The 14,457-nt window shown below is 41.2% G+C and overlaps 2 protein-coding genes across 3 annotated transcripts in view; one reads left to right on the plus strand and one right to left on the minus strand.

The window, feature by feature from the left end:
* The first annotated feature begins 506 nt into the window (after nucleotides 1–506).
* TPRG1L (tumor protein p63 regulated 1 like) lies at nucleotides 507–7,089 on the plus strand. The gene is made up of 5 exons (XM_031962974.1): nucleotides 507–889; nucleotides 2,644–2,735; nucleotides 3,206–3,382; nucleotides 4,474–4,627; nucleotides 4,982–7,089. Exons 1-5 carry the CDS (start codon nucleotides 668–670, stop codon nucleotides 5,174–5,176), a joined length of 840 nt encoding a protein of 279 aa, XP_031818834.1. The 5' UTR covers nucleotides 507–667; the 3' UTR covers nucleotides 5,177–7,089.
* Nucleotides 7,090–7,111: 22 nt separating this feature from the next.
* WRAP73 (WD repeat containing, antisense to TP73) overlaps nucleotides 7,112–14,457 on the minus strand; it is a 50,148-nt gene continuing 42,802 nt past the window's right edge. Inside the window, exons 7-13 of one of the 2 annotated variants that reach the window (XM_031962972.1) lie at nucleotides 13,268–13,354; nucleotides 12,648–12,782; nucleotides 12,478–12,555; nucleotides 11,194–11,299; nucleotides 8,266–8,391; nucleotides 7,604–7,795; nucleotides 7,112–7,469 (exon numbers count right to left, since the gene is read on the minus strand). In XM_031962972.1, the coding sequence (XP_031818832.1) occupies nucleotides 7,360–7,469; nucleotides 7,604–7,795; nucleotides 8,266–8,391; nucleotides 11,194–11,299; nucleotides 12,478–12,555; nucleotides 12,648–12,782; nucleotides 13,268–13,354 (834 nt within the window). In that variant the 3' untranslated portion in view covers nucleotides 7,112–7,359. Of the gene's footprint in view, nucleotides 7,470–7,603; nucleotides 7,796–7,994; nucleotides 8,157–8,265; nucleotides 8,392–11,193; nucleotides 11,300–12,477; nucleotides 12,556–12,647; nucleotides 12,783–13,267; nucleotides 13,355–14,457 lie in introns of those variants that run through there. The other variant, XM_031962973.1, reaches the window with a different exon arrangement.

Raw genomic sequence — 14,457 nt, forward strand, 5'->3', positions numbered from 1 at the left:
GCAGGGGGGGGTGATGCTTCTGACCCCAGGCTAGGTCGCGGAGGCCTAGAAGGCCGGGGAAAGTCAGCCTTTACTCCGATGGCCGCAGGGAACCCTGAGAGGTTTGGGCGGAGCAGGGAGAAGAACCGGCGTCCTCGCTGTTTCTCTTCCCTTCCTCACAGGGCATAAGGGGCGAACTTGGGGTACGCGAGGTCCCTCCTCTACCCCGAGGACTCTGGGACCGTAAACAGGAAACGTCCTGAAACCCTGAGGCCACTTCCGCCGCAAAGGGATTGGAAGCGATTGTGACCGCGGCGGGCTGAGCCAATCCCAGCGCGAGGCGGGCGCCGAGGAGAATGGTCGACGCGGAGACGGCCAATCACGATGAGCGAAGAGGCCAGTAGACCCAATCACGAGAGAGCGAGGAGCCCGAGCCAATAGAGGGGGTGGGCGGAGGCGAGCCAATCACAGGTGCCAGTGGAGCAAAGTCAGGTTGGCGGCCGAGCGGGCGGGCGGAGCTTTATCTCGAGGGGCAGGAGGAAAGCCAATAGTGGGAACGGGGGGGCGGGGCAGGGCCAATCGCGAGAAACGGCGGGGCGGGCCGGAGCTCCTCTCGGCCTGCCCCGGGTCCGGACCGGCGGTTGACGCTCGGGCGTTCCCGGCGGCGGCTAGGGCGTTGAAGGCGGCCATGCTGCAGCTGCGGGACTCGGTGGACTCGGCGGGCACGAGCCCCACGACGCTGATCCCGACCCACGGGGGCGTGGGCGTGGGCGTGGCGGCGCCGGGCGCGGGCCTCGGGACGGGCAGCGCGGGGGCCGGGGGCCGGACCCCGATGCGCCAAACGCTGTGGCCGCTCAGTGTGCACGACCCCACGCGCCGCGCTCGCGTCAAGGAGTACTTCGTGTTCCGGGTGGGTGCGCGGGAGGGGGGCGCGGAGCCGAAGGAGCGCCCCGGAGAACGGGCCGCTCGCTGGGGGGGGCTGGGTCTGGGGTTGAATCGGAGGTCGTGAACTTGGAGACTTGAACTTGACCTCCGAGACTCGGGGTCATGAACTTGACCTCCGAGACTCGGGGTCATGAACTTGACTTTGGCCCCGGGGTCAAGCCCTTTTGGCCGCTTTCCTCGTTCAGTGTATTTCCCTCTGGTCGGTTTCCTTTGTTCCGCGTCTCCGCGTTCGTTTTTATGCCTTTACCTGCGACCCCGGGTCCGAGAGTTCCTCCCCAAGGGGTCCACGGCCCCAGGATAACAGCCAGCTCCTTTGTAGGTTAGCAAAGCAATTAAAAAATATCCCATTTGGTCCTCACTATCAGGTAGGTACTAGTATCATCCCCGTTGCTTACTTATTTTTACAGAAGAGGACTTGCCTAAGTTAGAGGGCGGATCTTAATGCACGCCCCTCAGTCCTTTGCTTTGTGCCTCCCTCCTGCTGCCGACGGTTTGCATCCCGAGTCTGTGAGCATTTATTAAGTGCCCCCTGTGTTCCCGGCTCTTGGCAAAGCTCTGGGGACAAGCGGTCACCCTTCTTAGAACGTGAGCTGCTTGAGGGAGATTTGGTTTTTTGGCCTCTTTTCATGTGTGTCTAGTGTCTGGCACATAGCAAACATTTACTGAATGCTTGCCCATTGCCTAATAGTACTGTATGGAAGTAGCTCTGCAAACTTTAAAGAGCTTTGCAGGGAAATGCTTAAGCTAGTCTAAGTGTTCCCTCTGCAGCTGTTGGCTTTCTTTGCCCCCAGATTTCTGTCTCTGGTCCCAAAGGGGCCCCGGCGACTACAGGCCTGGGTTGGAGTCCTGGCTCTGGGGGAGGTCCCTCCCTGGCCTCCAGAGCCTGTGGCTCCCTCTGGTAGATTACAGCCCCCAAGCATTCCCGGTCTGATAAGAACCTTCCACATCCCAGCTGGCACTAGAACATTGGGACCTTTTACAGGGAGCCTCGGCCAAGGGTAGAATTTGAATGCAGGTCACCCACCTCCTGGCCGGGCCCCTTCACTCCCCAGCGACACTCTGGGTGTCCCTTCTCTTCAGCTTGGCAGATCTGGGCCCGTGAGGGCAGCCTGGCAAGGTGTTCGGGCCCTTAGACGCCAGAAATCGCCTGCAGTGGTGGCAAGAGCTGCTTGCGTTGGCTTCCAAAGTTGTATGTCTGAAATCGCCAGTCAGTCCAGTGCAAAAACAATTGTTCTGTTCTATCTAAACCCAATTTGGATTTGAGTAGACAACGTCACAGCACTGGCCAGACTGGTCTGAGTTCCCAAGCTCCGTGTGCTTTGTCTTTGCTAGACTGCCCGCGTTATTCTCCCCTGAAGGAGAGAAAAGTGCAGAAACTGCAGGCCGTTGGTACAGGGCCCTCATTCTTGAGTGACATGCATATTTTGGTCCCTTCTGGGCTACTGGGCCCTATTTTTCACTGAACTTGGACTGCACTTTAGGGCTGGGGAGGCGAGGGAGGTGGGGGGAAAGTGTTCAAGAACCTTCTATTACCTTGTGAGAAGGAGGGGGATAGGGTTAGAGATGATAGTACATGAAGCCTCCTAATGGAGAATATGAGACGACTCCTGAACAGTTTGTGCACCACACACCCCTCCCACACGTAACCCCCCACACACACACTCTTACACACAATGTTCCCAGCATGGCCTAATCCAGCTTTCCTGTGTTTTGTTCAAGCCTGGGACGATCGAACAGGCAGTCGAGGAGATCCGTTTGGTCGTCCTGCCCACGGAGGATGGAGAGGTACAGGGCGTGTGGCTGCTGACAGAGTAAGTGTGGCATTAGGAGGGGACAGATTTTCCTGGGGCTTGGCGAGCTTCTTGTGGCCGGCAAGTGTCCCATGCGGGTGAAAGCTTGGGCTCGGCAGGTGCCCTGGAGGAAGTTCAGGGCTTTCCCTTTTTCTAGTTACTGCGAGGGCGAGGGCCTGCCCCTGCAGCTTAGCAGCTGCGAAGATGTCAAGGCCAGTGTCCGTAGCGTTTCCTAAGAGAAGATGGGAGCTTGTGTTGAAGACACTGACCTGAGTGTGAGCCACTACCTAGTGCTCACTCAGGTGGGAAGGGAAGCAGCTTTTGTCATATTGCTCTTGCAGAGGCCCCTCTCTGCCTCCCATACCCAGCTGAAGGTGTCTTTATGGCTTTGTTGAACAGCTAACTTAGTGCCAAATCATTTAACTGAGGGGTGCTTTTACAAACTTTTGGGGAAGTTACAAAATGTGATTTATTTTTCTCTGCCTCACCAGGGTTGATCATTGGAACAATGAAAAGGAGCGGCTGGTTCTTATCACAGATCAGTCTCTGCTGATCTGTAAATATGACTTCATTAATCTACAGTGCCAGCAGGTGGTTAAAATATCATTAAATGCAATTGATACCATTTCTTACGGAGAGTTTGAATTTCCTCCTAAATCACTGAATAAGTAAGTTCAATTCATGGCATTCAGTAGCGCAGAATTAGAATTTAAAGCAGGAAGGCATTTTAGAACAGTTTCATATTCTAGGCTTTTATGTACTTAGTGGGTTTTTTGGTTTGATTTTCTTAGTATTTTGATAACTACATTTCAATACAATTGGTTTCCTTTGTGATCCTGGGTATTTTATTTTAAGCATGTAAAATTGTGATTTGGGGCCAAGGAATTCCATAAGCTTCACCTCCCTGCCAGAGGGTAGGTGGAATCTCTGCTTTAGAGATAATTCTATTCCAAGTTAAATAAGGAAATTTGACTCCCCAGAATGCAGATGGCTCTTAGCATATACAGTATTGTTTGTTTTATGAGTGCATGAGAACATATGATATTGTTTGGGGAAGGAAACTAATTAGGTAATCTGACTTCAGTAAGCCGGATAAATAATATGCAACAATGAGTTACTGGTAGCTTTTAAAGAAACTTACTCTATTAAAAGAAGCCCATTGGTCTGAAATTAGAAAGTACTTTTGATCATCACAGTTTTGGGGGCAGTTACATTTGGGAAAGAGACATTTCTTGCTTTAATGCCTTTACAAAAGAGATTTTTGCGATAAAATGTTTAGTGTGGTATTCAACTTCCTTGGTCTAATGATCTTAGGGGTATTTTTTACATTAAGAAATTCATGGAAGTTGTAGCTACTTAAACATTAATATGTTTCATAGGGTTAAATAAAGATCTGACCAGAACCAGCAAATACTTCTAACTAAACAACCAAAAAAAAGAAATTAAAGTTATGAAAATGTCCAAAACTTGAGTCAACACTGTGTACTCTATTGACCTAAGTGAGCCAAGTGTCAAGATTTTAAGCTCAACCTAAGACATTTTAATTGAGCAGAATTTAAAATGCTTAAAGCAGTGGTCAGTAAAGGACACACTAATCATAATTAGAAACAAGATTGAATTCTAGATTATAAAGAGGGAGTTCACTTTAAATATAGGACTTTGTTTTTCCTGTCATATCCTTGTGATTAACCGGGATGTTCTGAACAGTACATTTGAGTCTGCTGGGTGGTATGTGACTGGGGGTCTCTTCCAATTACAGGCGAGAAGGTTTTGGGATTCGAATTCAGTGGGATAAGCAAAGCAAAGCCTCCTTCTTAAACAGATGGAATCCCTGGTCCACAAATCTGCCTTATGCCACTTTTGTAGAACATCCAATGGCAGATGCTGATGAGAAGATTGCATCTCTTTGCCAGGTATGGGGAACCAGTCAACCGTGAAGTATCGCTCCTTGTCTAACCGCTTGAAAAAGGGCCTTTAGAAATGAAAATAACTTGCTTCTAGGCTGATGCTAGCAAGTACTGGATAACCCACACAACTGGGGTCAGCAAGTGCCCTTCCTGGATGGGCAATGGGGAGCAATTGGCAACATAGCCAAAGGGCTCCCCGAGAGAGAGGCTTGGGCAAGGGTGATTCTCCAAGGACTGGGATTGTATCCCTTGGACCTTTCCCTCATCAACTTTGTCTCTAGCTCGTTCCCAGTGCTGGGGAGGTGGGCTGCGTCTTTCATTTTGCTTGGACGCTAACTTGCTTTCTTCTTTTCTTTAAAGTTGGAGAGCTTCAAGGCTCTATTAATCCAAGCCGTCAAGAAGGCCCAAAAGGAATTCCCTTTACCAGGTCGAGCCAATGGCGTGCTGGTCTTGGAGCGTCCTCTTCTCATCGAGACCTACGTGGGGCTCATGTCCTTTATCAACAACGAGGCCAAGCTAGGATACTCTATGTCAAGAGGCAAAATCGGCTTCTAAACTACATTTTATAATCCACTTGCTATAGAAGTTGTCATTTGGGTGTTGTGACTGTAAAGGAAATCACCTCCTCAAAGGTAGATGGAGGATGCAGGGTAAGCTTATAGGTAAAAGGATGTGTAATAGTTACTCACCTCTAGGGTTCTGAATAGCAAAATGAATTACAGACTTCAAATATTCAGTACTTGGCAACAATACAAGCTATACACAAAGGGCAAATTGAATCCAGTTGTCACTTGTATTAGCTGGTATTTTATTTTCTAATTACTTCTAGTGCTTTTTCTTGAGTGTGTGGATTTTGCTTTTTTTGACATTTCCCAATGCAGCCACTCTAGCATGTTCCTAAAAAAGTAGGAATGATTCCACTTAGAATGTAATGTGGATGTTAATCATATACAAGGAGAGGTACCTGATGACTAGTGCCTGTAGCCAAAATGTTTACACTTAGGGGCAATTTTAATTTTTTTTTTTAAGAAAAAAAGCTTCTTTTTCTTTTTTCCTTTTTAAGAAGCCAAATGCAAAAGTAGCCAACAGACTGGCCCATCTTAGCTGGACTTAGTCTTTGCCTTTGTTAGCTACTGTTGTGGATGTTAGTACTTGTTTTGTAAATATGAGTTTGGTGAAGTCAAACTTTTTCTAGAATGAATCTAAATTGTGTTAATATTTATGCTACCATATATAGGCCCAAAGAGGTTTATGGGGGGGAGGGGGAAAGAGAACACTTTAAGACTATTTAACTGGTTTTATTAAGACATTCACCTTGATAATTCTTTGCACATGATTTTATTAATATATATGCTATGTTTTTTATTGCCATATGAGTATTTAAAAGGGAATCGATTCGCTTTGCTCTTCGAGTACTGCACTTTTTCAAGGCCTCCTGTTAGACTAGCATTAAGCAACTAACGTCTAATACGGTTATCCATGTATGTATGTAGCTTAAAACACTGCACTTATTACCCAAGCTTTTGTGTCCTGGTGTGAATAATATAGTTAAGGATGATAGCCTTTTACAAATACATTATACAGATCCAATTATTGCTAGACTACTTAGAAGACTAAGAATCTTGTCTGCCACAAAATACAGCTTAATTGTTTATAGACTTTCCTTACTGTCTAACCAGCCTCTTGGTTGGCGTGTGGATGTTTGTGTGTTTGAAACTTTGTTTTTAAATATCTGATTTAATTGTTAGCTTGTCAGATATCTGGCATGTGTGTGTCTGGAATGCAATATGGTGCATGTCCAAAATAGACCATTTGAGAAAACACCTGCGTGTCTAACTTCTGTTTGTAATCTTGTAGTAAAGTCAACTCCAACTTTACCAGTGTTGTTCCTTTTCTGACTTTGGACAAGTATTGAAGTGATTCACTTTTAACAGATGAGTTATCTGGTTATAATTTTAAAGGATATGATTTAACAGAATATCTATATACTTAAAAAAAAAAAAAAAAAGACCATAACCACCTGATGTTTTCCTTTACAGAGAAGGAAAACATACCAGCTCTGGCAGAGGAAGATACCTAGCACTTTAGAACATAAGTCATCTGGTGACATACATAACACCAAAGTTACTCAATAGTTTGCCATGGGATTTTTAGGTACAGCTTCATTAGCAGCTAACTTCTCCAATTCTCTAACAAGATGAGATAAAATGTGGGTTGGCAGGCTTTCCCTGATGTCTCAGGGCTGATTCTAAGGTATAGCTTTTGTCAAACTTTTCTGAAACAGGTTTAGATTGGCAGCATCTCACAAGGCAGTAACAATTCTAAGAACAATTCATGATGGTTACAAAGAGAAGGTGAGGGGGAAGAGGTTCTAGGAGCTGGTTATGTAGTCCTATCTATCATCCTGTTTTCTTCATAGTCACTGGTATCCCAGAAACAGGGTAATATGCCCCAAGTCTATCATAATGGAAAAAAGGTACATCACATTGCTTTGTGAACTTTTCAAGTCTTTATTATAATAAAAAAAATTAGTTTTTCTATCTGACATGTACAAAGATACTTTACGATAAAAAATATTTAAAATCAAGGCGTTGAGTTAACCAAAGATTTGATTCCCATCTTTGTCATGTGGTGTTTTTTTTTCCTCATTATAAAACTGTGTATTGGATTTCTGACATAGCAGCATTTATTCACTCAAATGTAGATATCAAGGAAGTCCTTAAGATTTGGGGCTGTAATTATTTTATTCCTTCACTTTCCAAGTAACACAAACAGAGCTGATCTTTGCTTAGGAGGGCCATGGAGTCCCCACTTCGGTGCCAACACAGAGAAAGTACTTGAAAGTCACCTGATGAAAGTAAAAATAAAGTATTCCAAAAGATTCACAGTAACAAATCAGCATTATACCAGATCTATTGATTACCCGAAGCATCATTAGTGACACAAATTTGTGACACAAGATAACTTTGTACCTCCACTCACCTTCTGCTGGTACCTGCACTGACACACAGCCTGCTGGGGACCACAGGTACACCTGACTTCTCCCAGTGCACACAGCTAGCCGGGCTTGCTGGGGATTCCACTGAAAGGAACGGACGGCTGCCAGATGTTCTAATACCACAAATAATTTCAACTTTTGTACGTCCCAGATCCAAACAGCATTGGGAATATTATCTAGTGGAAAGAACATACTTTATACACACATACCCACAATAAGACCCTATATATTCTTTAAATATCATTTTTGCTTAGTCCAACTTTTTAAAAGTCCCTGTAGAACTGGAAGGCTAAGAGCTGATTGTTATGTAGCCACTAGATCATTTTTTTCTTAGTTGTAAAATCGACCACAAGGGCTCTATTTTGCTTCAAGATAATAAGCAACACTAAAATTGGTTTATGACTCTACTACCGTGTTTACTGGACTAAGTCCTCTTCATCATGTTTCATCCCCAAATGGACAGCCCTATGAATGTGTTTTTAAAGTTGTTACAAAATTAATCCTTTGTCTTGGTGGACAGTAAAAAGTACTCTTTCCCTGCAGAAGAAATGAATTGGGAAAACTCTCAGAAGAAAACATTTTCCTTGGTTTTCTTCTGAGAAGATTCATATTTGGTGAAACATAATATGGTTCACAGGGTACTGACCATTTCTCGTTGCCAGGAAACAATTGTCTGGACTAAATGCCAAGATTCCTACACCAATTTTAGGATTTGGTCGATCAGTGACAGGTTTCAATGTCTGTAAAGAAACTGGAGATGAGACCACCTCATCTAGAAAGAACAAAAGAAAAAAAATTAAGTGGAAATTTAATTGAATTATGCAAACATCTAAATAGTGTCTCTCTTTGTTCTAAGTTGTCTGATAATCTCTTTAAAAATATCTCTCTCTTGACCCCATCAGAAAGCCGTACAAAAGACAAATTTTAGGGATTAGGACATTTGCTTTGAACCACTACACTTAACAAACATAGCCTGGATAACATCTTTACACAAGTGCCTGTTTTGTTTCTCCCCAAACCTCAGGTTCTAGGGACCCTTAGCATATGAATCGGCAGTTTCTAATTAATTAATAGGCAAATAATCGCCTTGCTAACTATAGTGGTTGATCTGATAATCTACAAGGAAAAGCTGGTTAGACACTTGAATGAAATATTGCAACCAAATGGAATAGTAGAACACAGTCATCTGTAACTCAAATATCTTAGGTTTTTTTTTTTTTTTCCATTTCTACTTTTCTTGCCCCATTCATTTAAATGTTTTTATTTTTTGCAGCTAATTTCCCAATTAGTCCCCATTTCATCTCCCAAGTCACAATCTTCAAGCTTAAAAAAATAAAAAAAACTTTAGAATTATCTAATTTAATCAATATCATTGAACAGAAGATAGAGGTCAGAAAAATGAAATGGCTTGCCCTACAAACAGGGCAAGAAACCTGGGTCTCCACTAATCCACCCTCCTTCCTTCACCTCCCATTGTTCTGCATCTTTTTCATGTATCCAGATTCTTCATTTAGCAAGACAGAAAATGCTTTTGGCTGATCTGAGAAAAAATTGTTTTCTCTCCATTTCAGAATGTCACTGTGGAAGGCCTGAGGTAAAATGTCAATGAACAGTGTGGGTCTCCAATCCATTATTCTGCCCTTGTGTTCAAAGCATATGAAGCACAAATAATTCAAGACAACTGGTCTCAAGTGAGCATGAGTAAGGCATATTAAAGGAGAAAAAGTTGTTCTCCGTCTCTTAGGACAAAGGACAAAGTAAAAATACAAAGAAAATAAGAAAATACTGACTACCTCCTAAAAGAAACCTCCAAAAAAAAAAGGCATTAAATTTCCAGCCAAAATCCACAGCTTCCAGGTTAAAGGGGAAAAAAAAATGCAAGCAGTCAAAAGTAATGAAGAGCCAAAATCGGGATCACCACCATGAAGGAGTAGAGTTAGGAATATGATATTCCAAAAAGCTAAAGATTACGGGCTTATAACCAAGAAGAACTTACTCAGCAAAGTATAGGACCTTTAATAGACCTTTAACCAGAAATTTGTAGAATGAAGTAATTTGAATGTGTGAGTAGAAAACCATGCAAAGGGGAAGGGATTAGGGGAAGAGGTGATATCCAAACTTTACTTTCATCTGAGCTGAATTTTACTCAAGGAAACTAGAGAAAGGGGAGATTCAGACATGGGGGGAAAGGGGAAAAAGGAAAAGGCAAATTAAGAGGAAAAATTAGTCTTAACCAAAATAGTCTCTGGGTTACGGAAAGTGAAGAGGGTGGAGCAAACTGCATCAAAATTAGAACAATTGTGCTGAGCACACCTTGATCACCCACTTTTCATAAAAGGGCAGCGTACTGGTAAATGTAATGGACCAATCCATTTCAGAGAATCAACCATATTACCCACCTCCTGACACAAAGGTGATGGAATCAAGGTGAGGTGCAAATGTGTGGATCAGTGTGCACACTTACATATACATGTTTGGACATGGAGGACTTTATTTTACTTGATTATGAATACTGGTTACAATTTTTTTTTTCCTTTTTTATGAGAGGGAGAAAAGGTGGATTTTCATTAATGAATTTAAAAGTATACGTTGAATTAAGCATTGATTAGAAGGGGGCAAATTAATTGTGGAAAAAACTGCAGCAAGTTTATCTGATAAAGGTTTCATTTTCCAAAAATTGAAATGATTCAAATTAATAAGAGCCATTTACCAATTGGCTAGTAGTCAAGGCATATGAACAGCAAGTTCAAAGGAAGACATCCAAATTATGAGCCATATGAAAAAGTTCCAAATCATTAATAATTTAGAAATTCAAATTAAAAATTTTTCTGCCTCACTGGCAAAGTTCACACAAACAATAACAAATGGAGGGGATGCCGGAAAAAAATGACACAAATGCACTTTCAATAGAGCTACGAACCAATCCAACTGTTCAGGAAAGCCATTTGGAATGTGGCCTTCAAATTTTCTAAACTGAATGTCTTGTCAGAGGTACCACTACTGGGTCTAGATCCCAAAGAGATCAAAAAATGAAATGGACCCATATGCACCACAATATTTATAGTGAATCTTCTGGTAACAAAAAACTGGAAACTAAAGATGCTTCTCAAATGGAGGAAGAATTTAACAAATTGTATCCTATGAATATTGATATTTGTGCCACAAAAAATAAGGAATAATTTCAGACACACTAATACACAGAAGTGATATAGGATAAAAGGAACAGAACCAAGAGGATGATTTATAGAATAACATTCTAAGTGTTCAATTATGAAATATTTAAGAATTCTGACCTATGCAATGACAAATTATGATTCCAGAGGCCAGAAAACAAAAGAGGATCCCTAATTATGACAAACTCATGGTGCAGACGCAGACATTTTAAATACAGCCAATAAGAGAATTCATTTGGCTAAACTCTGCATATTTCTTACAAAGTTTTTGGGGTTTTGTTTTGTTTTTTGGGGGGGAGGGTTGGGAGGGTGTTTTGGGAGAAAGAGATGAGAAGGAAAAAAATGATTCTGGTTAATTAGGAAAAAAATAATGTAAAAACATTTCTCCCTTTGCTTCTTACATTTGCTCTCTGTGTTGAAAAGAGAACTGGCTGCTGCTTTGGTTGGTGGGAATGGAAGATTCTCCATTTCTAAATTTTGAGACTTCTCCATTTCCTTATATATAACCTGAAAGAACAAACACCAGGGTTTATGACAAAGGCAATAAAACTTAGGAGATAATTATCTGAAAGTCTTGTAGCGTGTAAAGCATACAAATTTTAGGGACAATTATTATTAATAGAAAATTGAAGTTAATCTTACTAGTATAAAAATATCTCAAATAATCCAAGAATTTCCTCTTATGGAAGAAGCCTTTTAGATTCTTCTACTTGGATAGTTCAACAATGTCAGGAATGGAGAAATTCATAGTAAGGAAATTTTTTTTTCTACATCTTAATACTTTTAAAAAGTGGGTAAGATATAGATGGTAAGTCAAGATAGCCTCAAAAAAAAAAAAAAAAAGAAGAAAAAATCAGGTCAAGAATAAAAGAAAAACCAATTCTAGGCCAATAAATAAAAATAACTCTCAGAATGAAAGACAGTGAGGAAAACACAGTTGTCTCCAAGATAGATATGAGCTATTAAGAGCAATGAAACTCAATGTTATCAATGACTTCTGTGTAAAAGTCTCAAGATTAAAATCTTAGGAATTTATGTATACTTGGAAGAAGGACATAAAGAAGGGAAACAGGCAGAGATAGCTGTGGGTTTGTAAAACACCAATAACGGATAACATAAAACTTATTGTAGCTATCTTTCTTAATGAAGTGATAATATAGACAAGCCAGAATGTTATCCAATGCCTTCTGAACAGGACTTTGTTCAGTTCGCATACAACATCAGGGAGGGCAATGTAAATAGTTCTCAAAAGGAATCAAAAGTTTTCCAGGATTAGGAGAAGAGGGTTAGGGAACCAAACACTCGGCTAAGTCTGTCTACATTCCTTCTCATACATCATGCAAGCAGTAATTGTGTTACTCTCCACAGTCCTACTGTAATGTCTCAGTGTAATAGGGAAGGGATCCCATGTTCTCAAAGGCTATGCCAGTATAACATGAGCTCTTGTAGCTTTTACCAAGAGAGAAATAGGTCTAATACTCAAAGGACTCTGTCATCTGAAGTGGGCCCAGTCTAGTTAGGTGCAGAAAGGCTCATCTCCTTTTAAAAGGGCACCTCCTAGCTGCCAATCATGGCTACTTATATAAAAATACATGGCTGAATTTCTATCTGTATTGGTGGAGACTGAAATCAATAAAATCAAAGACCACTACAATTTTCACTAGCAGCATAAACCTCAAACTTACTATCTTGGGGTTATTAATGGTTGCAGTATGTCCAAACTCCGTAATCATCTTCCAAGTCACGTGGTTAAGAATCCGCACCTATTGAAAGAAACAAGACCAGAGCTGCTATCTTGCTCTAAACAAAGGCACATGGCCAATTCTAAAAATTTCATCATCCACATAAGCCCTACCTTTTCATCGTAGCTTCCAATGGCCAAAAACTGGCTGCTAGGACTCCAGGCTATAGTCTTGATACCAAGTGACCACTCATATGCAGAGTATGTTGACAACAACCGGCCATCCAAAGAATACAGCAGAACTTTATACTGTAAACAAAACAATTTCGTAAATTAAGCTTTTGAATTAAGAATTTTGAAACCTTTCAGACAAGCCATTTCAAACTACTATAATGTCATAAAGCTGTCATAATAGCTGAGATTTATAAGACCTTTTGCTCTTTAGAAAGACTTTCATTTGAGTCTCATACCTCAATACCTCAGCAAGAGGTATTCCTACTAGTAATAACTTATTTTACACATGAGGAAACGAGCCGATTCCAATAGCCACATTCCCTATGTCAGTGACTAACAACAAATATAGGATGTTAGACATTTATTTTCTGTTCAGTGTGATGAAGCAGTTAAAATTACTCGTTACTTCAGGCATATTCTGATGCCTCATTAGGAGAATGAACACAGGCAGTTCTTGCTAAGCTGGAAGGCCTTGTATAAGCCTGGTGAAGATCTGTATAAAAGCAATGAGCAAAACAGCTATTAGGAAGATACCCGAAAAATGAGAATTTTCCTCATACCTCTAAACAACTGTCCCAAGCTGCCAACACACATCCATTTGGAGCCCATTCGATTCCAGCAAGATCCTGGGTATCTGTGTCAAAATGCTGCGCCAAAAATACAAAGTGAGGGTAGGGTAGAGAAAGAATCAGAAGAAAGTTTTAAAAAGATTTCTTTAGAACCCCAAATTGTAAGTAATATATTCATTCAAACTTGCATAGATTAACAGCTCAAAGATTTAGAGCTGTAGGGGACCTTGGAGGCTCTTCAAGCCCCTCATTTTAAAGAGGAAAAACCTAGAGCCTAGAGGTTAAATGATTTGCCAAGAAGTGTTTGAGGCAGGACTTGAAACCACTTCTTTCTGACTTGGATTCCAGAGTTCTAACTTCTTGTCATTCTGCTTCCAAGTTTTCCTACTAAGTCTTTCCTAAATATATCTCTCAGGGGCAAATAAATTCCTCCCTACATTAAAAAAGAAAAGAATGTACTTTATTGATGCCTGCCTACTGTTTTTGCGTCATAATTAACTTTTTGATATGTGCTCTCCTCCCTCCAGAACTGAACCCTCTAGTAACTCATCCAATTCTCTGCCAAGAGAACTAGGTTTCATTGTTTTCCAAAACGGCACAAGAATTATTTCTTATTTCATCATGGTGGTAATTTTTCTGTTTAGTGTTCTTTGGTTGTGCTTATTTCATTTTGTGTTGGTTCACACAAAAATCTCACCACATTTCTGTCCATTGCATTTCCTCTCCGCTAAAATACAATTCCACCCCAAACAAATTTAAAATGATAGAGGGGAAAATGACAAATGTTGGAGGGAATGTAGAAAAATTGAGACACTAATACACTGTTGGTGGAGTTGTAAGCTGATCCAACTATTTTTGAGAACATTTGGAATTATTCCCAAAGAGTTATAAAACTATGTGTGTGTACATATGTATGTATGTGTGTGTGTATTTATTTCTTGTGACCCAATGATACCACAATTAGTGTTTCTCAAGGTGATCAAGGAAAGAGGAAAAGAACTTACATATTTTAAAACATTTATTGCAACTCTTTTTGTAATGGCAAAGAATTGGAAGTTGCGGGGTGCTCATCAATTAGGGAATGGCTCAATGAGATAGTATGACAAACAGATTGATTTTAGAACAACATGGAAAGGCTTACATGAAATAATACAGACTGAAATGAGTAAAACCAAAAGAAC

The sequence above is a fragment of the Sarcophilus harrisii genome, chromosome 3 (assembly GCF_902635505.1).
Source record: "Sarcophilus harrisii chromosome 3, mSarHar1.11, whole genome shotgun sequence".
NCBI classification, from domain to species: Eukaryota; Metazoa; Chordata; class Mammalia; order Dasyuromorphia; family Dasyuridae; genus Sarcophilus; species Sarcophilus harrisii.

Excerpts from the sequence above, each read along its gene's own strand:
- TPRG1L (XM_031962974.1), top strand. The coding sequence starts at position 668 with ATGCTGCAGCTGCGGGACTCGGTGGACTCGGCGGGCACGAGCCCCACG. Across the intron at positions 2,736-3,205 it reads GGCGTGTGGCTGCTGACAGA|GGTTGATCATTGGAACAATG; the intron begins GTAAGTGTGGCA and ends CTGCCTCACCAG. Across the intron at positions 4,628-4,981 it reads AGATTGCATCTCTTTGCCAG|TTGGAGAGCTTCAAGGCTCT; the intron begins GTATGGGGAACC and ends TTTTCTTTAAAG.